General features: G+C 35.2%; 1 protein-coding gene across 1 annotated transcript in view; it reads left to right on the top strand.

Annotated features, from left to right (window-relative positions):
- EndoA (SH3 domain containing GRB2 like, endophilin-A) overlaps positions 1 to 24,209 on the top strand; it is a 416,265-nt gene that overhangs the window by 351,603 nt on the left and 40,453 nt on the right. Inside the window, exon 13 of the mRNA XM_090389410.1 lies at positions 2,220 to 2,351. Within this exon, the coding sequence (XP_090245536.1) occupies positions 2,220 to 2,351 (132 nt within the window). The remainder of the gene's footprint in view (positions 1 to 2,219; positions 2,352 to 24,209) is intronic.

The following is a 24,209-nucleotide window of genomic DNA, read 5'->3' as shown; positions in this document are numbered from 1 at the left end:
ATACTGTACAGTATTAATAAGCGGGATAAATTTGAAATAAGACGACAGCAAAAATGAAGAGCAACACAACCACTCTTTGTAACATCAGCGTGGTAACTGCTTTATGTTATGTAGTCAGTGAGACACTCATCTGCCTGAACAAACAAACGCACGCAGGGTAGTATGCGTAGCTATACAATACTACAGTAGTACTGTATAGCTACATTCATGGCTTGAAATGCCGTATTTATGAATGTTTAGCATTTATTTATTGCAATTAATGTTCATATTTTCAATTTTGTTGATACTTGATGCTTGAAAAAAAAACTCATAAACCCAGGAACTCGTATAGCTGGAACTGCCTGTATTGCATATTCTAAATAAATTGACATTGTGGTTATGTATGATTTTTAAGATATCATACCAGATAACAATTAACAATCACTTAAATTTGAAGCAAGAAACACTATATTGATTAGTTTCATAATGAGATCAAGATCAAAATTTTTGTCTTGCACAATTACGGTATTCAAGAAGTCTATTACTACGTTAACTTTGTTTCGTTATTAAAATAAGTAAAGTACAATACAGGAAAAAAAAAAAATAGTATAGTACCATATAATGTTTCAGCTGTTATGATGCACCTTGACAAACAAAACATGTGTGGAGTCACTGATGTCTGTATATAAACATAGTGAAAGAAAGTTAGCTAATAAAAAAGAGTTAGCTCTGTTTAAAAAGTCTTTGATATAATTTTTGGCCAGAAGGAGTAGTTGGCAGTAGTTTGCACTAGTTGGCCTTATTATGTGCTGTGCATAATCATCACTTTGCTGTCATATAAGTTCGTGCATTGTATTTCTAGAATTTCTAATAGTGTGAATTCCTTCACAGCGAGTTTCCTGTCTCATTATATCTTGAATAAGAATGCTTCCCTGATAGAGAAGACTATTATTACTTATCCTCAATGGCGCCTCCGTAGCCAGGTGGGAAGGAGCAGCAGTGCGTAGCACATGCTTCTTGATTAGACCGGGGTTCGAGCCCGTCACCACCAAATACGGAGGATGCGGAAAGGTCAGGGAATGACCACCGCATATCCCGGAGCAATATGGCCTTAGTTGCTAATGCTCCTAAAATCCAAATAACAAACTAACAAACTTATCCTCAATGGACACCACTACACAGACAGCCGTTTAAGGGCTATTTTCCTCTTCCTCAGTTTAGTAGTAGTAATGCCAAAATGATTCAAGAAAGCAAGCTTATGTAGCATCAGTCAAAAAAAAAAGCTCACCCATCCATACCCTCCAAGAATTTGTCTAGTTCTCCCTTGAATTTATTCAACCCATTCACTTCCACAACAACAGATGGAAACCTGTTCCATGTAGGTAGGTACCCTGATGTTATAACAGCTGACAACCCAGTTGTGAATTAATTTCACAATATGAGAGATGCCATTTAGGGTGTAGTTTAATACATGTAAGATTCAAGGCTTCAGACTGCAGGAAGAGTTAACTATCATATAAGTTTAGTGCATTAGCATCATGTTGGTTTACTGTGTACATTCTGTACACAGAGAATCAACCAAAAGTTGTGCAGTGGCATCTACATAATATCTCATATTGTGAATTCCTTAATGAGTTGCTTGTCTCGTTATACCTCAAATAAGTAATGCTTTCCTAGTTGAGAAGACTTGTTACTTATTCTCAGTGGGCACCACCACACAGATGAACATTTAAGGGCTACTTGGCTCTCTGCAGTGAGTAGGTAGGTATCCCGATGGTATGAAAGGTGCACAACACTGACAAGAGTAATCTTTTGTCAATGTTGTGCTTTTGTCATGCAGATAAATTAACAACTAAAAATTTGTGCCAGTGGCAGAATTAATTCTTCAAAAATTGTTTTTCGTGTGATCTAATGAAAAACTACATGTATAATACATGAATGATTTTTATATCAATCTAGCATCTTGCCAAAAATGTTAAACATCATTAAATTAAAAGATTCAGGTATATATACAAATTGGCAAATTAAAGATAACTTTCCTCTTTGGAGAAAATCTTAGTATTATTGGTTAGAAATTCATGTAATAATGCAGTGTCTATCATAAGTGCTAAATTTTTGTGTGGTAATTCCATCAACTATAATTATACTTTCATAGTTTTTAATGATATATCTTAACTTTGATTCTGTACACACTAAGTTTAGAAGCTTTACTCAGTTTAAGTATTCCTATTTCTCACTAGCATCACCAGCTCGCTCCCCTGCCAGCTCACCTGTGAACCCACCCCAATTTGAGCCTCTCTTTTTAGGGAGCTTTACTACTGGCCAAGGAGTGGCTACTTCTCCTGCACGATCTCCTAACCGCTCTCCTAATGGTACTAACGTTTCTTGCTACTCTTTGCACATCTAGATATTCTCTTCTTTTTTAAACTGTTATCTTTTATTAATACAGTAATAAATTTCTCATTAAAACTAACCTTATTAACTTCTTTCTGTATACTCTTTAACATTGGCTTTCATCTCTTTTCACTAAGCTATGCAAGTTCTGCTTTTTTGATTTGGAACATTAATTAAGCTAGCTTATAAGTTTTGAGAAATTCTGTCAGTTGGAAAATTAGTTAAAGCTTCTATAATATATACAAAATTACTTCCTTTGCTAAGACTAGGTGTGTATGTTTGGAAAGGATGAAATTTAAAATAGAGTGGAACCAAGGGCATGAAAATTCCAAAGAATTTAAATTAAAAGAAACTTCAAATCCCCTGAAAATGTGCACTTTGTGTGGAAGGTTCATTGTTGAAAATTAAAATACACAAATAATATAAAGACCACGAGTCCTAACAATGGACTTTTGTGAATGTCATTATTTGGTCTAAATGTCAGAAATTTTATAGTTTAATTGCCATATTTGCAAGTAATTTGTAGGCAATTTAATTATGATAATTTAATTATGATTAATTTGATTATATTAATTTAGTTATCAAATTAATCACTTAAATGACAGAAAATGGAAATAAATTAACAAACTAAAATTAGAATTGGTAACCATATTGAAAAATACAATTGTGAAGCGAAATATGGTAACAAAAGAAGAAAAGAAAAATGCAACGGACCATGTATTATCCATATCTGAGTTTATTAAAATTTAATAATGAATTACACAAGAACCATTAGATGGCCAGTGCTTCATGTTTTAGCAACCTGTAGCTGGATTTTAATTTTACTAAAATTTGGGGTGAGCCAATTAAAAGGAGATGGGAAGTGGAGTGTGCATGTTGCCTGAGCTCTGTCCTGGAATAATTAGTATGGAAACTTGCCTGGTGGTAACATGCTGTAGTGTTAGATATATGGTGGAACCATATTTGACAGTGGGACTGTCAAATATGGTTCCACAAATAACATATATTGAAACTTGTTTGACACTGAATCAAATAAAATGTGCTTTATCTAAAAGGATCTCTAATTATATTATTGAACAGTGAATCTAGTTATTTATTTTAATCAGAATTATAATCTTTAAGCTGATTTTTTGATTAAAGATACTGAGATTTAAAAAAGTTAATGCTATTATTAGATTCTAGTTCTGCTGAATTCAATTTAGGATTGAATTAAATTGTTGAAAAAGTTGTTGAATTTTGTTAATGGTTTGTTGATTTGCTATTATTAACTCATCTGAGTACGGAATAACAAGCTTAATAATTTAGTGATGAATACAGCCACAAGTTGCTAGGTTCTGGGGAAATTCATCTTTAAACGCTCTTAACCTCAAGTTGACTGCATTTCTCACAGATGTGACAATTAAATCATATAAAATTTTGAAATTCATTCATCACAGAGAAGTTCTCTTTATAAACCTCTCTTTACATTTCTGAAATTTGGACTGACTGATGAAAGTCTGGTGTTAGGGCTCTTGTTCTTTACGTTCTTCATGTGCTTTGATTTTATTTTATTTTCCAGAAATAATGAACCTTCTGAAGTGCACTTTTTCAGAAATTTCTATATATTTTTTTTTTTTTTTTTTTTGATTGTAAAGCTTTTATTCCATTTTATTTTAATTTCATCTTTTCCAAACATGTGTAAAGCCTTGCGGTTAGCAAAAGAGGCAAGTCTCATACATTATAGAAGCTTTAAGTTGATTTTCCTATTGGTTTGGAATATGTTTAAAATCTTCTCTATTTTCTTAATATAGGAACACACTTCAAAGAAATCTTTATTATTATTGTGGGAGAGATGTCATACATGGTCTACAATAATAGTGTATCTGAAAATTTTTCTTTTTTTATTATACTTTTCAGTTGACGTCGACTGTCTCTAAACAGCATTGTTTTATAACGGTTGTAGTAAAATAAATTCTTGAAATTGATTTTTGATTTTTTTTTTTTTTTTTACAAATTTTCTGTAAAAATTTGAGTATGGCAACTGCACAAGTCAATATAGAAACTTTCTTATTCAAGGAGTTGTGCTTCTCTGGGACTAATCTGTTTCCTCCACAATGCATAATAGTAATCTATTCTATTTTGAGCATTAAATAGTAATAATAATTTATTAGAATTCATGTAATTTCATATATCAGTGGCTTGGCAAAAATTTAAAACAGTTAACTGAAGTTATTTCAAAAAATACTCTTTTACCACGTAAGATATTATATAAGTTATCTTAATATGCTGAAATACACTAAGGGTTTTAACCTCAGGCTGCGAGAGATTTAGACAACGTACAAGTTAGTGCAAACGCATCATATTAGTATGCAGCTAAGCTCTGAATTAGCAAAAATATGCAAAGGCGGCATCGTTCAAGTTATATCTCATATTGTGAATACCTTCACAATGAGTTGCCATGATATTGCACTACTTCAAATAAGTAACGCTTCACCAAAGGAGAAGACTGTTATTACTTAGTCTCAGCGGATACCACCACCCAAACAGCACTGTTTCGGGGCTATTTGGCCTTTCTTCGATGGGTGGGTAGGTACCCTAGTGATGCAGTGATGACAAAACAGTTATGAAGTATAACTCCACAATATGGGGGATACCTGATGGTGTATAATATAAATTAAGACTGAAATACGTTAAGGGCTTTAGCCTCAGGCTGCGAAAGATTTAGACAACATACAAGTTAGACAACGTAAACTCTGAATTAGCAAAAACGCATCATTTTTGCTAATTCAGAGTTTACCTGCATACTAATGTGATGCATTTGCACTAACTCGTACGTTGTCTAAATCTCTTGCAGCCTGAGGCTGAAGCCCTTAACGTATTTCAGTCTCAATTTATATTATACACCATCAGGCATTTCTCATATTGTGGAGTTATACTTCATAACTGTTTTGTCATCATTGCATCACTAGGGTACTTACCCACTCACTGAAGAAGGGCCAAATAGCCCTGAAATGGTGCCATCTGGGTGGTTGTATCCGCTGAGAATAAATAACAACAGTCTGAGAATAAATAACAACAGTCTGAAGCGTTACTTATTCAAAGTAGTGCAATATCATGGCAACTCGTTGTGAAGGTATTCACAATATAAGATATAACTTGAATGATGCCGCCTTTGCATATTTTGGCTAATTCAGAGTTTAGTTGCATACTAATATGATGTGTTTGTACTAACTTGTACGTTACCTTAATATGCATATTTAAGACAAGATATTTTGCCAATGTTTTGGAATTCTACTGAAACCTGTCAGGCCTAATGGTTACAAAAAATTTGGACAAGGGTAAAGAAGGAAACTGTGAAAAACTACCTGAACCCTGTTAGCAAAGTGCTTTCCGTGAATCAATCACTTCTTTGCACTATTACTCTAATCTACTATTACAATATAGTGTTAAAATCATACAGCTTACCTGTGAACTGTATATATTACAAAAACAAATGTGTTTGGTTTGCCTTGTGGGCTCTTCTTCATTCTTTCAATCAGCTATTCGAATATTCTGCTTTACAGTTAGTTACATCAGCCACCGAAGTCCATCAAATATGTTATCCCAAATGGCATAGAACAGGAGTGGCCTACTTAATTTGTGATGTGATCTACTTTTTCCTTCAAAATGTGCTGCGATCTACCATCTCAAAAATTACATTGCAAAAGGTGCACAAATCGAGGGATGACTGTATTTAAAATTCGTCGTGATCAACCGAAATTAAATTCGCATTGACTGGTAGATCCTGATCGACTCGTTGACTACCCCTGGCATAGAAGATACCTAGCTTTTAACTTTGCATTCAGCAGAATTTCAGATTTTGGAGACTTGCTTGATATTATACTTCGTAAGTGAATCACAGTTGATGACTTTTATAGAAGAGCAAAAAGAGGAAATGGTATCCCCCAATATCACTGTTAAAATGAAAAAAATATATATAAGTACTAAATATAATATCAAGCAAGTCTTTGATTGCACGCTTAAAACAGTTCCGATCTGTGGGGGCAGAGAGAGAACCACGTACTTTTCAGAAATTTTTGAAGAATGACCTTGCAGATAGAAACATGTTAAATTGCTAGGTACCTTGTCATTAGTTAAAAAAAAAAAAAAAAAAAATCATTGCCGACATGGACATTTGCAAGTTTATTGAGATTGTGGGTAGGGTAAATTTGCCAAGTGGCAAATTTACTTTAGATTTACTTTAGTTTTAGATTCATTCCATGTGAATGAACTGACATTATGCTGCTGACTGATTGCACACATTTCCTGTTTACCAAGTGAATAGCAGGAAAGGAATTTGCCCTGGTTCTTCATTCACATCCATTTGCTGTCACAGGTATTGGAATGCTACCGATCTCCTAGAGGGAAAGGCTTCTTGGATTCCTCTCATGCCCATTCTAAATACTCTGCCTAGTAGATTCAGTTCAGTGACTTGAGGAGTGATATTCGTATATTTCATATTAAATGAAGGCATTTTCTCTCAACATTTAAGCATCAAGTGAATGTACCTATCTCTGTTGGCAGTATTACATACTGCAGTGGTCTCAGCTACATGCATCATACCTCTTCACTGTCTTAAGTGTGGCAGAGGGAACTTTTTACCTTTGAAATCTCCCTGTATTCATCATGTCTTGTAAAGTCTAATCAGGAATTTGGATTGTAATCAGTGGTTCTATCAATTGGCACTTCTATTAACAAATTAAGTCTGTTTAGTCGGATACATCGAAAGTTCAATTCTGGTACTTGGAATTACCATATTTCGGGAAGTTTCATTCTTCTTACCTTCAAGATGTGTGGCAATCCTAGTTTTCTCAGTCAATTGCAGATGAGCAATGGAAATCATTTCTAGCAAAGTATTTTCCAGGTATCCAAAAAATCAATTCTTCTTGACCTTTAGCAAATGCAAATTGCTGCTGAGGTAACAGGCAAAACTGGTAGTCTGCCATAAGTTTCAAGTGCTCTCTGTGTACAAAGGATTTGTTCTTACTGTAAACTATATTCTGTTGTAGATCTTCATAATGGTCTACAATTATCTACAAGTTGTCTGAAGGCTCATTGCCAGTGTTGTATCGCCGTATCCAGTGTGCAGTGGTTAGCTGTCTCGCATGCAATAATTTTCCAGAATTCGTTTTTTCCATCTTGGAGGGAAATTAACACTTGCCTGCCACTGGGTTGCACGTATTGGGGTAGATATTTTTGATCAGCATTTTAAGTTCCAGTTGGGCAAAATCTGCTACTTTCAAACTTTCATGGGTAAAAAAGTCCTCAGTGGGCCAGTAAATTGATAGGGGGCTCTGAAGTGGACCCATCTGCGTTTGCACAAAGGGAAAAAATAAAAGTTCATTTCCATGCATTTGACACACAATCTATTGTTCTAGTTTACTTGGTGAGTGCAGAACTATTATTTTCTGCATCAGTTAATTTACTACACTGATCTTACTACCATAACCTTCCATCACAGGTGTGAAATATCCAGACTCCATTGGATTTTTCTCTTTCTTGTTTTAGCGTCTCTCTCTCTCTCGTTTGCTTTTATTTATTATTTGCGATGTGTTCTGCTGTGTGATAATTTTTATGTTCTCCAGTGATATTAAAGGTGCCATCATTTGATATATGAGTAGTTTCTGTTTACATGAAGTTCCACATGGAATATAAGATTCCATATTTTTGCAGTCCAGCAATCATGGTCTTTTTTTTTTCAGTGTCTGCTTCAGAATCTGAAGGACTTGAATTTGAATTGCTTGGTGGTATATCTAAATCTTTTAGTGCTTGGGATTTGCTACTTGGTGGTATACTCAAATCTTTTAGTGCTTGAAATTTGCTTAGTGGCCATTTTATTCTTTTTTTCTTCTCTACACTAGAGTTTTAATGTTAATGCTGCTCGTATACATCTTCTGTTCACTTCTCTGGTTTGTGAAAAGAAAGGGTTTACTCCTTCTCAGACGCCTTCCAAAGTCTTTGGCAAGAGCATTTCAAGAAATTGGTTCTTGTACAGATTTTGATATCAAACAGGGCCTTCACAGCTTTATTATAGAAAGTCACAATGCAGCTATTCCCTATGTGCCATGAGATACAGGAAACAGATGCCATGATCAAAGATTCTTCCACCTTGTTTGCCACTAACTCAGATGACTCTCTTAGAGAGGTCTGTTCCATTGTTTTTTTTCTCTTGTCTTTATGTAGCAAAGAAATAACATCACTGTTTTCAAAATCCTTTGACACTGAAGATAAGGCAAATTACCTCTTGCCTTATTTTCACTGAATGATTTTGCCAATCCACTTTGCATATTAAACTTTTAAAATTCACAAGATATCCTTAATAGCTCTTAAAATTGCTCAAACTTTACACAGGTGTGAGGCAACAAAGAGCTATAACTTCAATTATACAAATTTGTACTATCCAAACATCAGTGCAATGATTTTGCTGTTCATCTAAAAATATTAATAGCAAAAAATACAGTTTCCCTGGAACATTTCAGTGTTGAACAGGCTTCAGTTATGTGTTTTCATTGTATATCAATCATTCCAAGTGTATCAAAGTATTTTGAATTACTTTTGATGGCTACAAACAAATATATTAATCAGAGATATTTTTCAATGCAAACACAGTTTTGCACATATACAAAGGGACTTAATTTCAGATTTCCTCACAATGAAAATTTTATTTCCCCAAATAATATAATTTTTTGTTGGATTGATACATAAATAAGCATTTTCACTATGAAAGTAAGAATATGAAGTCTCATTTTGTGGTCTTTAGAATTTACAGCAGGCTACGTTCCTAGGCAAGATGCCATAAGGATTTTCACATAGAAAAAATATAATAGGGAATAGTGCTCCTGTATGGGTTTCTGATATGCAGATTTATATAAATACAAATGGCATATTTAAGCAGCTACCAATTATATAAAATGTGATAAATTGAATACAGAATGCATTCAATAAATTGAATGTATTCTGTATGCAAATGTCGTCAGTTACTTATTTTACAAAATAAAGCCTCAGTTTCCAGTTGTAAGAGCCATTATTGTCTGGGACTGGTTACCTTCACCGTGTGTGTGAGAAAAGCCAATTAAACTTCCTCCTATCTATGCAGTACTGGAACCGAGGCCTTTTTTCACATGGTGTGGATGGACAATTCAAGTTATTATTAATGGCACCAGGAATAAATCACAAGGAGGTAAGTCTAAATGTAGTCTTTAGACTTGCAGCAAGTTACATTCTTAGGAACGATGTCATAAGTCAAAATGGATTTTCCCATATAAAAAAAAAAAGGGATTATGCTCCTGTACAAGGTTTTGTTATGCAAATTTTTATAAATACAAATAAAAATGCTGTATTTGTGTGCTGTATTTAAGCAGTTACAAATTACTATAAAATGTGTTATAAATTGAAAACACTACTAGAATACTTAATTCTGTGGTCAGGTCAGTTTTCCTATTTTCCAAAAAAAAAAAAAAAAAAAGAGAGAGAGAGAGGAGCCAATTGAATTTCCTCCCATTTGTTACATTCTTAGCAGTATTTGAACCACGGCTTTTCCACATTTGTGGAAGGAGAACTTTAAATTATTATTTAATGGCACCAGAGCTTGTTGCTCATATCCACATTCTCTCTCTCTCTTGAAGTGTGTGTGTGTGTGTGTGTGTGTGTGCGTGTGTGTGTGAACCACTTTACATGTGAGACTCAAAAACCTGAAATAACTCATGGTAAAGGAGGGGGACTGCTTTCTCTGCCCTGAGGTTAGCTATCTCCGGCTTTACTGAAGAAGATATAAAAATTTCTGCAGTAATGGGTTTGACAGAAACTGAGCTCAGACCTCTCCAAATGAGTGGCAGGTGGCGATACATTGTGCCGATTATGCTATCACAGAGGGGCAGTTCAGGAATACATAGATTGTTGTGTGTTGTGTCTTATGTAGTGTGCTCCTGGATGTTATTCAACTCCACTTTAATGATATAGAACTATATAAAATGGCCAGAAATGAGTGTGGTGCTATGTTTTTATAGTGTGTGTGTGTTGTTGCTGTTTCTGGCCATTTTCTTACTGGGAAGTAGCAATAACGAAGAACAGCACTTTCCAGTACATGTCCATGCCACGAGGAGAGAAGTCACATCTGTACATATGTTGTCTTACCGTGTAGGTATGGTTTATAAGAATCTTTGCACTCACAGGGAAGCAGAGGCTACAACTGTAAGAACCAGCAATCCTGTATTCCTGGGAGAGCCCAAACTGTAGATACCATTAATGAGGCTAGCAAGATGGCCCCCTTAAAGGGGATTAGCAAAAATAAATAAATAAAAGATACAGGGAAATGGAAGAGGTCATGGGAAGGGATACTACATATGCAGTGGTCAGGTTCAATAGTCTAGTCAAGTGTCTAATTCAGGAGAGAAGTTGGCCATAATTCCTCTCTTTTTCTAAAGATCAGGAATTCAGCAGAAAGGTAGTCATACATCAGAAAGCCTTATTGGGCTAGTTCAAAGTAAAGTTTCCAAATACAAAAGTGAGTTCCGATGATAAAATAAAAGTTATAAAGTAATTTCGCTTAACACTTAATTGCATAATTAAGTGTTAATTATGCAATTAAGCTAAATTGCATAATTATGCTAAATTACCATCTGTAAGTCTAATAAGTAGGGGGTGGAAGCATTAGAAGGTGACATAGACAACAACTGTTTCCTTCTCGGAAAAGTGTGTGATGGAAAATTTTGACAAACCTGGAAAGAATTTATATCATCCACAAGCAAGGTTTCATTTCCATCAGCAAAATTGATGACCTGATTTTAATGTAGTTTTGATTTGCTAGTAGTCAGGACAGTAATAAATGATCTGGGACCAAGTTTCTTTGTAACTGCAGGTGCAGAGAGGTAAGGTAACAGGGCCAAAATTAAATAATTTTGAGATAAAGGGAACTGTGTCCAGTAATTAAGCAGGGCCAAAATTAAATAATTTTGAGATAAAGGGAACTGTGTCCAGTAATTAAGTAGGAAAAATAGAGACCAGGGTTAAACCATCTCTCAACCTACCATTTGGTTGTGATGCTGGTGTCCCATCTGGTTTGTCAGACATTTAGCAACTCATTCTGTATAGGAGTTTTTCCTGTTTAATGTCTACATCTAAATTACCATATTTGCCGGACCATAAGACAAACATTTTCCTGGAAAATTATGCCTAAAATTCACCTACATCTTATGGTCCAGATGTATACTAGGTACATGCAGGGTGCCCCCCCCCCCTTTTCAAGATCAGGCTATATATACAGGCAGTTCTCGCTTTACGAGTTTACGATTAAACCTGGGTTTACGATTTTTTTTTTTTTTTTTTTTCAAAGTATCAACAAAATCGAAAATATGAACATTAATTGCAAAAAATGAATGTTAAACATCCATAAATAACGCATTTCAAACCACATGTGTAGCTGTACAATACAATGTACCCAGCTTTAGGATATTAATCCGTTCCAGAGACACCATCGTATCATGAAAATGTCCTAATGTGAACCCAATAACACATTGTTTTTGATAATTAGTTCCACGACCTTGGAAGTTGAAATTTTTGCTATATAACTCTCTAAAAGGTCGTTTTTAAGTGCAAATTGTATTAGTTACCAATTCAAATCACTAAAATGCGCTACACTTTCATTGTTATCATATGTTCTGTTATTAGAACCTATTTTGAACACCTTTGTGACAGTTTTTCTAAAGCACATTTCTGGAAGTCACAACCATAGAACAATACAAACAATTTGCACTTTCCAGTTTATTGGGCTTTTCTGTTAGTGCAATCAATTATAAATGGGTAGTAAACTCTTATGTATTGCATTGACGAAAATACTGATAGCAGGAATTATGTGGTTTTTTTGCGTTATTATGGTGAAATGTGTTTCCCCTTTACTGAAATCTTCAATCGTTTAAAAAACAAATAAATTTTCAGAATCTTCTCTTCATTTCCTTTTTTTTTTTTAAGCTTCGTAAACTTGTTACTCTGCACAAATCGTGTTAATTGCAATTTGTTACTTTGTAGCTGTGCCTTATCTTCAGTATATTGAGACATTGACCGTTCCTGTCCTGCTTCTTTTTGCATATGCAGCAATAAACAATGAGGTATTAGTAATCATTGGATTGACCTTATCCATGATCTTCGAGAGTCAGTAATCCCTTCGTAAGTCAACAAGTTACCTGAGAGAGAGAGAGAGAAGAAAAAAACCTCTTTAATAACTTTTCATGCAGTACAGAAGTTTTAATTTGTTATAAATTTGTAATTCTGACAAAATGGGGGTATGAGGCTGAAGAGGTACGATGTTCACTTCAAATTGAAGATGTTAAATTATGTCAAAAAATATGGAATCAGGGCAGCTGAAAGACATTTTAGTAATGCTCCGGCTGAGAAAATTGTACGTTGTGAATTTTTATAGCTAGGTTGCAATTAGTGTGGATAATGAATCCCATGCAGTGGTCGCATTATTCGAATTAGTATTATTTGAAGTTATAATTATGTGTAAAATATGGTAATTGGTTCCAGATCGACGGAAATAGGCAATGAAAAATTTTAAACAAGTTTTATGTTTATTAAGAAAATATTACAGTAAAGGATAAAAAAAATATACTTATAATTTAAATTTATTGTTAACAAATTCATAGAATACTGCAATTACAGAAAACAAAATAAAAACAAAAAAAATTCTAAATATCATTCCTAAAGGTAAGCTTACACTGAAAAAAATATTTTAGCAGCATAGACTGAACTGTTTTCTCTTTCTTTAAATCTTCATACGTATGCTGGGAGATGCAGAGTGCTTTATCCACATCTTGGCAAATTTGCATGCTTCGATCGAGATTAGGGTCATCCATAATTTTTTGCTTTACGACGTGTACAGCTCGAAAGATATTTTCGAATTCCTTGAGAGTGAACTCCTTCACTTGCATATTATCTCATTCTTCAGCATTATTGTCGACTTCTTCAAATGCCCTTTGTTGACCTTAAAGTAGGAGATCGTCATCAGTCAATTCTTCTAAGTGTGAATTGAGCAGTTCCTGAACATGGTCATTTTCTAGTTCGTCAAATCCAGGTTCTATTCCAGTATTTGTTATTTCTTCTATAACAGTTTTTTCTTCAAAACCACTACTATTTATACAATGAGGCAAAATCCACTTCCACACTCTACACGTTTGCAGTTATTTGTTGCCAAGCATGCTGAATATTTTCTATTGCATGTCTGATGTTATAATTTTTCGAGAACTCTGTTAAGAAAATTGCATTGTATCCTATAGTTTTATCAATTGCCTGTTCAAATATTTTTCTTATGTAGTAGGCCTTAAATGTTGTGATGGTCCCTTTATCCATGGGCTTCAACAAAGATATTGTGTTTTGCGGCAAAAAAAATGATTTTTACATTTTCACATAATGAACCTAGTGTAGTTGGATGACCTGGAACATTATCTAAAATCAGTAGGTAGTTTAAAGGCAATTTGCTTTCCTTGCAATATTTTGCAACAGCTGGGCAAAAATAGCTTGAAAACCAGTCAGTGAATACAGCTTGGGTCACCCATGCTTTCTTATTTGATCGCCAAATAACTGGAAATGATCTATGGTTGTAGCCTTTTAGAGTGCGAGGATTTGGAGACTGATAAACAAGCATCAGTTTCAATTTAAAATCACCTTGAGCACTGCCTCCCAATAAAAGTGTTAGGCGATCTTTAGACGCTTTAAATCCAAGTTGAGTTTATTCTTTCTTAGAAATATCAGTTCTGGAAGGCATCCTTTTCCAGAGTAAACCGTTTTTGTCCACGTTAAATATTTGTTAATCAGTTTATCCACCATCTTCAATTATTTTTTTTAAAACATCAGGATATTTAGATGCTGCATCTTCATTTGCACTGGCCGCCTCACTGGTAATTTTAACATTATGCAGCTGAACTTGATTTTTAAATTGATCAAACCAACCAATACTTGCATTAAACGTTTGTTTTACTTCATTATTTTTTTCTTTCACTCTCTTAAACAAATTTAAAGCTTTTGTCTGAATGGCTGCTCTGCTAAGGGGAATGTGTTTTTGATTGCAATCCTCAATCCATACAGTTAAAAGATATTCCAATTCTGTCATTGTAACACTTCTATTCCTTGTAGACGTTTGCAAACCACAAAAAGCTGATGCAACTTTACCTTTTTCTTTTATTTCCCCTGTGTGTTTTATAATATTCCATACCATAGATTCAGGCATTCCGACATCTTGTCCTATTTTAGAGTTGCTATGACCACGTTCATGTAATTCATTCACATCAGATTTTTGCTCTAATCTAATAACAAGCCTCTTGTTTTTTGTGCTCATATGTTTTTATCTGAAGGAATCTTCCTTTTGTCCATTTTGTTAAGGGCACTTCTTAAAATGATTAAAACAAATCGCAAAAACTAACGTATGTTACGACAGACAGCAGCACATGCACACACCAAAGTTAAACAAGTGTAGACTGAAGTAGCAGTGTCTAAAACCCTAACAGTAACCTCAACTGCTCGTGCGCTAACCTCGCATTAACTGAAATTTGGTTTGCATTAAACGCAACCTGGTATCGTTATACAATTGGCACTAAATCGAATATCGCATTATTCGAGCTCTCATTAATCACGACCTAGCTGTATTTCAGCTAGGTCATGATTAATGCAATAATGCTGTAGATGCAATAAGTTTTATTGCATATACAGCATACTGTATATGCAATAAAATATTTTTTACGAAATTATACTCCTAAAATTTGGGTATGTTTTATGGTGAAGTGCATCTTATTCTACTTGTTGTGCATAGTATTTTTATTGGGCTTGTATATTTTTGTCTGTGGCTGAGACCCTTGTATACCACATGGAGGTCCAGAGGTAGTACTTCTGCAATACCCTGCAATGCAGCAGAGGATACTGCCCTGCAGTCCCAAAGAATGGTAAGGAGCATAGAACTTTGAAGCATGCTCAGTTTAACTTCTAATTTTATATTGGTTGCCCTGTGGAACCACGCACCAGCAGTGTATGTAGCCATAGGGACAAACACGGCTTTATAGCATTAGCATTCGATGCAGGAAAGCAAGCTTATGCAGCACCAGCCAAAAAAAAAAAAAAAAAAAAAGCTTCCATTTCACCGCTCCATTCGTTCCAAATACCTGTCCAACTCAGCCTTAAATTTATTTAGGCTATCAACTTCCACAACAAAAGATGGCAGTCTATTCCACCAATCAACTACCCGCTGGCAAAAGGCAAACTTCCACACATCTGTCCTACAACTGTCTTTCTTCAATTTGAATTTATGCCCTCTCAGGTGATTATTCTGAGCAAGCGGAAGAATCCCATCAGCATTGAACATGCTCAAATGATTCAAGGCTTTATGCACCTCAACCAGATCACCTCGCACGTGCCTAGTCTCCAAGCACTGTATTCTGCAAAATTTAAACCTTTCTTCGTAAGAGCAACCCTTTGTTCCATTCACCAATCTTGTTCTCCTTCTCTGTACCTCGGTCCAACAGCTCTACATCCTTCTTAAAATGAGGCCTCCAGGCCTGTATACAGTACTCAAGGTGTGGCCTGACCATTGTCTTATACAAGGGGATAATCACTTCCTTATCCCTGCTAGAAAAATTTCTGTATATCATTGACAAAACACTATGAGCTATTCTTGCAGACCATCTGCACTACTCAGAAAACTTCATATCTGCCTGCACAATTACCCCCAGGTCCTTTTCATTCTCTACCACTGTCAGTGTAGTACCACAGAGTTGATACATTACCCTGGGGGTTACTGCTTCCCATATGTAGTACTTTACATTTGTCAATGTTAAACTTCATTTGCCACCTCTCAGCCCATCTGCTCAACTTTTCTAGATTCTGTTGCAGCAGCGTACTGTCATTAGTTTCATTAACAACCCTGCCAACCTTCATATCGTCTGCAAACTTGGACATTAAGCCTGATATACCATCATCAATATCATTTATAAATACAGAAAATAACAATGGACCCAACACTGAACCCTGAGGGACTCCACTAATAACATTAGTCCATGAAGAGCAGTGTCCATTGATTACCACTCTCTATCTTATCCTACTCAACCATCTCTTTATCCATACAGCAGTTTGCCTCCAGTGCAACAGTATCAAAAGCTTTTCTAAGATTCAAATATATGATATCAAAGTTATTCCCTGCATCCAGTTGCTTTGTGACCACATCATATTATCCAATCAAATTGATCAGACAAGACTTCCCCTTAACAAACCCATGCTGTGTCCGAGTTATAACTGAAGTCTTGTCTAGATGATCCTGAAGTGCCTCCAATAATTTCCCTGGAACAGAAGTTAAACTAACAGGTCTATAATTATTTGTGTTGCCCTTTGTGAATTGCGTTCACATTTGCACATCTCCAGCCCATAGGTACCTCCCCTGATTCCAAGGGAGCTCTCAGAATAATGGCTAAAGGTTTGCTTACTGACTTTACTGCCTCCTGTAATATAACTGGATAGATCCCATCAACCCTAGGTGCCTTTCTTATGTTAACTTCAACAATTTCTCCTCCACTTTCCTGAGTCGCCTCCATAGCCAGGTGGGCAGGAGCAGCAGTGCGTAGCACACGCTTCTTGATTAGACCGGGGTTTGAGCCCGTGACCACCAAATACGGAGGATGCGGAAAGGTTAGAGAATGACCACCGCACATCCCCGAAGCAATATGGCCTTAGTTGCTAATGCTCCTAAAAACCAAACAACAACAACATCCTCCACTTTCCTCTCAGTTATTACAAAAATCATCTAGCTCACTGCCAGAGTTTAGTTCAGCTCTGGCATTCCCCTCCTTGAATAAATCCTGATGTGTGAATGTAGATGCAAAATACACATTTAGTTTGTTGTTAGCCACCTGAGCAGGATCATCAACAGTTGAACCATCGATATCCAATGGACCTATCTGATTCATCCCCTTCCTTCTACAGTTTACATTGGTAAAGAACTATTTTCTGTTTTTCCTTGCATCCTTTACCAAAGATTTCTCATAATTTGCCTTTGCCTGCCTAACCTCCTTTGTGACTTGCTTACAGACCAGCTTATATCTATCACAGGCTTCCACGTCACCCATTAATTTATATGTATCCCATGCATTTTTCTTCTCTCTCACATGTCTCATTAGTTCATCTGACATCTATTTAGACCTAAACGTTGAACAATATTTCTTAGTTGGTATGTAAAGCCTAGTAGCTTCCAAGATTAATTCTTTGAATAGTATAAGGAAAGAGGTCCGCTACTTAAACTTCGTTTTTATTTGGTACTTTTAATTATGGAACTGGTGAAACTCTTGATTTTGGAAGTCTCCTGTGGAACTAGAGTGATGGAGGATCCTGTTCATTTTGATAGTAGGAAACCCACTGTAATCAAATTTTCCTCAAAAACCATCATTTTTGTCTTTGAGGGAGATAACCTCAACTTGTTAATGATAGCCCATTCAACCAGCTCAGATAAGACTAGATTTGCATAATACATAAGGCTCACTCTCAGTCTGCCAGCAAAAATAAGAGTCACATCAGTTTATGCTATTACATGTGTTTTTCAAAATAATGGAGAAGCCATTGTTGAAAGTGAGGGAACCCTAGAAAAGAATCTTCGGGATATCTTCTAGTGACGGACTACTGTTTGATATAATTTTAATACTTTGTTGAAGATAACTTCTAATAACAGAATAAAGATGTCTAGAGCAGTTTTTTATTATTATTATTATTAGCTATATGGTACAAGGAAGCCTGAGGCTTATGGTGCACCAGCCCAAAATAAAAAATGTATATATATGAATTACCCTGAGAGAGAGAGAGAGAGAGAAAAAGAAAGAGAAAAGAAGAGTCAGAAGTAGAAGGGAATCACCAAGAAAGAGAAGAATGATGATATCCAACTCAGGACCCTGGGTGTGCCAAGCCCATACTCGCCCGGTGTGAACCCCTGGGGTTCTTGTGTAGTCTACTGCGGTTTTTCTCCCACCATGGGGAATTAGTGTGCCTGCAAAGTTTGTAAAGATAGCTATGAACTAGCCATCTTCATAGACAGATAAGCTTGAGTAGCTTCAGTGTAAGAAATAAGATCCACAAGGGTAACATCACATGATTTTCCCTTTTTTGATGTTAAACATCCTTTGGGGCATACCATATGTATGGCACACTATGGCCATTGATGCTGATGTGCCAAATAAATCCCAAATCAACCAACCAACCAACCTTGTGGGCACCTTGACTGAGTAAATCTGATCAGTCACGAAAAATGCAATGCAGAAGTGACGTCATCTGCAGCTTCCGCCAGAGGCAGATTATCATAACTGGTATTGTTGCAATCATACAAGTATGATTGCGACAATACAAGTATTTGTAATCAAACATTGCAACAGTACAGTACAAGTATTTCTAATCAGATCATACTTCCTGCAGCTGCCATTTGATTGTAGCCATTCAAATGGCTATAATCAAATGGGTAATTAGTCTATTGGCTTAGATTTTGTTAACCTCTTCTAAGCCACATGCCATTTTTTTAATCCAAATTGGCAAGTAGAACTTAAATTATTAATTTCAAAGAGATTGGCAAGTCTTATTGCAATTAGTCCTTCAAGTAGTTTATTAAATTTTCCAGCAGAGATATGGTCTGTAAGCTTTTATAAGATCAATATCACATAAAACCAATTGTATCTGTAATTGGTTTTTGTGTGATATTGATAAGTGCAGTTTTCCATAAGTCTGAGAAGAATCCTTTCAGTAAGATATTGGCTGTTTAATTTGGGTAAAATAACAAGCATCATTTAGAATAACTTGATAATAAATACAGTTTCAATTAAATTGAGGCCAGGACATTTTTAGTTAAAATTTTGGAAATTTCAGATTGTAATTTGTTCATTGTGAATTGTTCTGTATTCTCTGAAAACAAATACAGTGAATTATTATTTTTGATAATCTGGTGTTTCCGGGAAGTCAATGGAGGGATCATCAGGAGGAAGGAACTTCTAAAGTAGCATGTAATGAGTCCTGCCCGTTTTTGGTTTCAGTATTGTTGCAATTACAGTGTTGTCGATCTCAGGAGAGGGAGTTTTATTTTTACTTGCATACTAAATCCCATGGGGTTTAGTATATAAGATAAGTTAAAATAAATGTGTATTATGAAACAAGATTTTGCCAAGTTGTAAGTTTCTAATTTGCAATAGCCTTAGCATACTTTCTTATCAGTTTGTTATATATTTTTTTAAGTCTATCAACATCAGGATATGGCTAGTGTCTTCTTTACTTTTAAGTTTTTGCATGCCTGTTGCACTTGTTTATGCAGATTGGAAGGCCCATTGTCCACCAAGGAACTGTTTTAGGATGAATTACCTTTTCTGTTGAACCAATGATAGCCTTTAAGACATCATTCTTCATTCAGAAGCAGAGAAAGAATCAAGAGCAGAGGAGATATCTGTAAAGGAGTCTTGTTGAATGCACAAGCAAAAACTTATCCACTTAAAATATTTGATTGAGTATGTAGACATATCATGTGTGGTGGACCTGTATTAGATGTTAGCAGAGACCTAAGAGATGGTGATAAACATTATAATATTTGCAGATAAGGTAAGATCTATATTTGGTTCATCTATCATGTTTGAAAATCCGTGAAGTTGATTAGACTGATTATGGATGTTTACATGTGCTTAAATAAAATCTTGAGTAATCATCTTGATTGTGTATTGAATTACTACACCATAGTTGAGATTTTGAATTCACATCCATTGTGATTAAAATAATGGCAGCTAAAAGGGTATCAAAAACTTTGTCAAGACACAAAATTAAAGAATACACATCTGCAAAAGGAGGAGGAATGCAGGGGTAATAGGTAGAAAGAAAGAGCAACTTCTTCCAACAAGCGAAGCTGTCATGTCCAACCCTACTTATCTGTGATATTGCAAACTAGTTACAAAAGCATGACCCTGTTGAAGATCTTCAAGATTGCGGTCTTGCCCATGAAAACATCCCATGCTCGAGAAACAGCAGAGATATAAAAGCTAGAATAACTGTGAACTGGGTTCTGGGCTTTTGTCCGAGGATTTTTAGGTACAGTAAACACTCACTAATCCGGATCAAAATGTGAAAAATCCTGTTCACAATTGAGTACTTTAAAAGACATGGCATTTAGGAAAGCAGATGAGTCACTCTGACTGTGCGCTTATTGCCTGCACAGAGACGAATGATTGACTGCACAGAACATACATTACATTGTCTTCCGTGTTGTTCAGTATTGTTGTTGACTCTGAGTCAGATGGATGGATGTTATTGCTTATATCGCTTCATTTGCATACTTCTTTATACGTATCAGTTAACATATTTTATATAATTATGAGTTCTAAAGAATTTAAAAGTGGAATAAAAAGAAAACACATTATTTTAACTGTCATTAACAAGCCCAAAGTGATAGAACAACTTGAAAATGGTGTTACTGGAAAAAAAAAATTACTGAAGAATTTGGTATTGCCAACAAACTGTCAGATATTTTTTTTTTTTTTATGAAACCCACAAACACAAGGGGAATTAGAACCTATAGTACTTAGTACCGTGAAAAAGAAGATATCTGTTGACATTAGACTTCAACTTCTGTAGACTGTAATTTTCAGGAAATACATATGAAGGAAGGTTGTTCCAGAAAATGGAAGTTGGATGAATAAATGAGGAAGAAGAAAAGTTGGTTACGTGAGTTCAAAGTTGGACAGTCAATGGATGTTGGCTGGTGGCAGCATGTGTTTGGACTGTTTTGAAAGAGAGAGCAGGAATTATAGAAGCCAATTCAGAAGAACAGTGCCCATGGAAGTATCTGTAGAAAAGGCATGCAGCAGAAACAGTACATCTGTGAGACAGCGAGTGGAGAGACTCTGTTAGAGATGAGTCATTAATTAACCTAACTGCTCTCTTCTGAATGGAATCTAGAAGCCCAAGAGAGGTTTTGGCGGCACCACCCCAGTGGTGGGAACAATATTCCATGGTAGAGCAGATTTGTAAAAAGTGAACAGCTGTTTGGAAGAAAAGTAACGCCGAGAGCGAAAGAGAAAACCAAGTTTTTTATATGCAGAGGAAGCAATATTTGTAATGTGCTTGTGCCAAGAGAGATTAGAAGTCAGGGTAATCCCCAAAAGAGATATATCAATTTGCCAAGAAATCGGAGTGTCACCAAAGATAAGCATAGCAGCAGAAGAATCCTTTTTGCGAAATATAAGACAAGACTGAGTTTTAGAAGGATTGAAACCAACTAAGTTATCTTTGCCCCACTGGAGAATTACCTGGAGATCGGCAGTTAAGGAATTGGTAGCCAGTCAGAGGATTAAGAAGATTCTCGACACGGATTATAGCCTCTGGTCAACCTGTGTTGTGGTTCCCCTTTACTCGGACAAACAGGCATATGTTTTTCGGAGAAGTGAGTGTCCACGCCTTCCAGTAAATTTCTCCGTTCATATTTACATGGTCACAGTAGCTGAATTTCTGTGTGATTCCGAGATTGTTCACAATATTCAAAGAACTAGTGAGAGTAGCAACATAGAGAGGAGGGGGGGATTGGGGTGACTGATATTATATAAACTTTACGAAGATGAAATGTTGGTCCGATTTTGAAATTTGTTGAGTCTTTCACTGTGTAGAAAATGTTTTAAAATATAATGGCATAAAGGAATAATAAAAAAAAAAAAAAAAAAAAAAAACCCATCACCAATCTCCAAAAAACTAGTGCAAATTAAGGATGATTGCTAAAGAACTTGATATGGAAAAGTATAAGGATCAGTTGTGTGTTCGGGCTACGATGAGTAGCTTGCGGATGCCAATTGTGGGTTGGAGGAATTATCCCATTTTGTGCAAACATTTTGAATGAGAAGTTAAATATTCTGGATTATTAAATCGACTTTTAAATTTGTAATTTCTTAACCATTTAGCACTAATGATCGACATCCTGCAGGAGCTCTCTTACCTTTCAGAAAGACCGGGCTAGCCAGGTGGGTAAAGTACCTGCCTGGCAACTCAAAGATCGAATCCCACCTCGGGCTTGGATCAGAGTAAAAAATGCAAAAACTTCGGGAGGTGCATTATGGCCACAGAAGCCGATAAACCAACAACTAACAAAAAAAAAAAAAAAAAAACTTTCAGAAGCTTTACAGAATCACAATTGTAATTATGAAGCTAAAATTGAGAGCATGTTGTGAAGTGGAAAGAATTTTAAGGAATCAAAATCGAAAGTTAAAAAAATTACCTCACGACAAGTTATTAAATGCATTGTTTTATCCTTAAAGGATAAGTTATTAATGCAATAAATTAAATAAAGAAAATAACGATACCATTGAAAGAAATTTTAAACATATGCCACCCGAATTCATGGAATGTGAAAGAACTTTCGTCTCAGTGGCAAGACGGTGAAAACCGAATAAGAAATTTGTTTTCTGATAAAATATGAAATAAAAATTAATGATTTTAGAGATTTTGTCGAAGACAATTTATCTTTAAAATCTAGTGAAATTCCCTTTTCAATTAAGAAAGCCAGAAAATATCTTTGAAACCATTGCGATTAGCAGTGCAGAAGCTGAGTGAGCTTTCAGCATAAGGAATAATATTGTGACAATCAAACATATTTGCAGATTATGATGACCAAACATCTAAATGGAAAACCATTGCTTCAATTTGATCTGGATCATTACGTCAAATCATTCCTCTGTAATCATCATTCAGCTATTGAGCAAAGCAGAAGAACGACAACAATTTTTAATGAAGTAAATTCTATATGGCAATTTTTAGAATAAATTTTTCTTGAATATTTGGGAAATAATTTTTTTTTTTTTGTGTAATCTGTGATTTTTGTGTACTTTTTCTAGAAAGTTTGTTTTTTATCTAATATTTGTTTTTACATTGTGGAATATTTTGTGATAGGTTTGTTTTTTATCTAATATTTGTTTTTACATTGTGGAATATTTTGTGATAGTTTTTATGTTATTTGTGATATGGGAAATTATTTTTTATTCACAATATTAAAATTTTATCAAAAAAAAAGTGTCCATTTATATTTCCCTAATTGTTTAAAAAAAAAAAAAGACAAATAAGCATGTGCCAAGCACGCACGGTAGATGGTTTATGCAAAACATCCTTCGCATTTCTTCTAGGTATTTTGATTTGTATATATCGATTACAAAATAAAAGAGCTGTTTTATTGTAAATATTTTATTGATCATTCACAGATTTTCATAATTTCTGGAAGACAAGATACAATGGATTTATGATAACTAAAGTAAGGGATGCATACTTGCGAGTGCAACGTATCTAAATATCTCTGTAAAATAGCACCGATTGATGTACCGATCTTGTAGTTGAAGCGACATATGCAGCTGTTAGGGGAACCTAACAATGGAATATAACAAAAATGCGAGACAAAAAGAGAAATTGTTGACAAATATTTGTATTGTTGCAATCATACTTACTGCAGTAGTACTTCAGGAAGCAAGATTGTGATGTCATACTATTCAAAAATTCTAAGAAGTTAGAACTCCAGACACTGTCATACCGGTTATCATCGTAAGGCGAAGCATGATGACCAGGTTATTAAGGTTTTTTTTTTTTTTTGTTTTGTTTTTGTTTTTGTTTTTTTAGATAGACCTAGTGAATGTTTTACACATTCACTTATACACATGGTTAAGGGGGTAATAAGCTGCATCTGTCCGCTGACTCGAGATATCATACTGGTCACAAAAAATGCATCACATGCTCTAATCGCACTAGTAGTAGTACGAGCGTGGGAAGCGACTCTAGCGGAAGCCGCGAATGACATCACTTCCGTG

Source organism: Mastigoproctus giganteus, chromosome 2 (genome assembly GCF_048544385.1).
Source record: "Mastigoproctus giganteus isolate SK-2022 chromosome 2, ASM4854438v1, whole genome shotgun sequence".
NCBI classification, from domain to species: Eukaryota; Metazoa; Arthropoda; class Arachnida; order Uropygi; family Thelyphonidae; genus Mastigoproctus; species Mastigoproctus giganteus.
The sequence above is the reverse complement of the archived record's forward strand: the minus strand, read 5'-3'. Positions and strand labels throughout refer to the sequence as shown.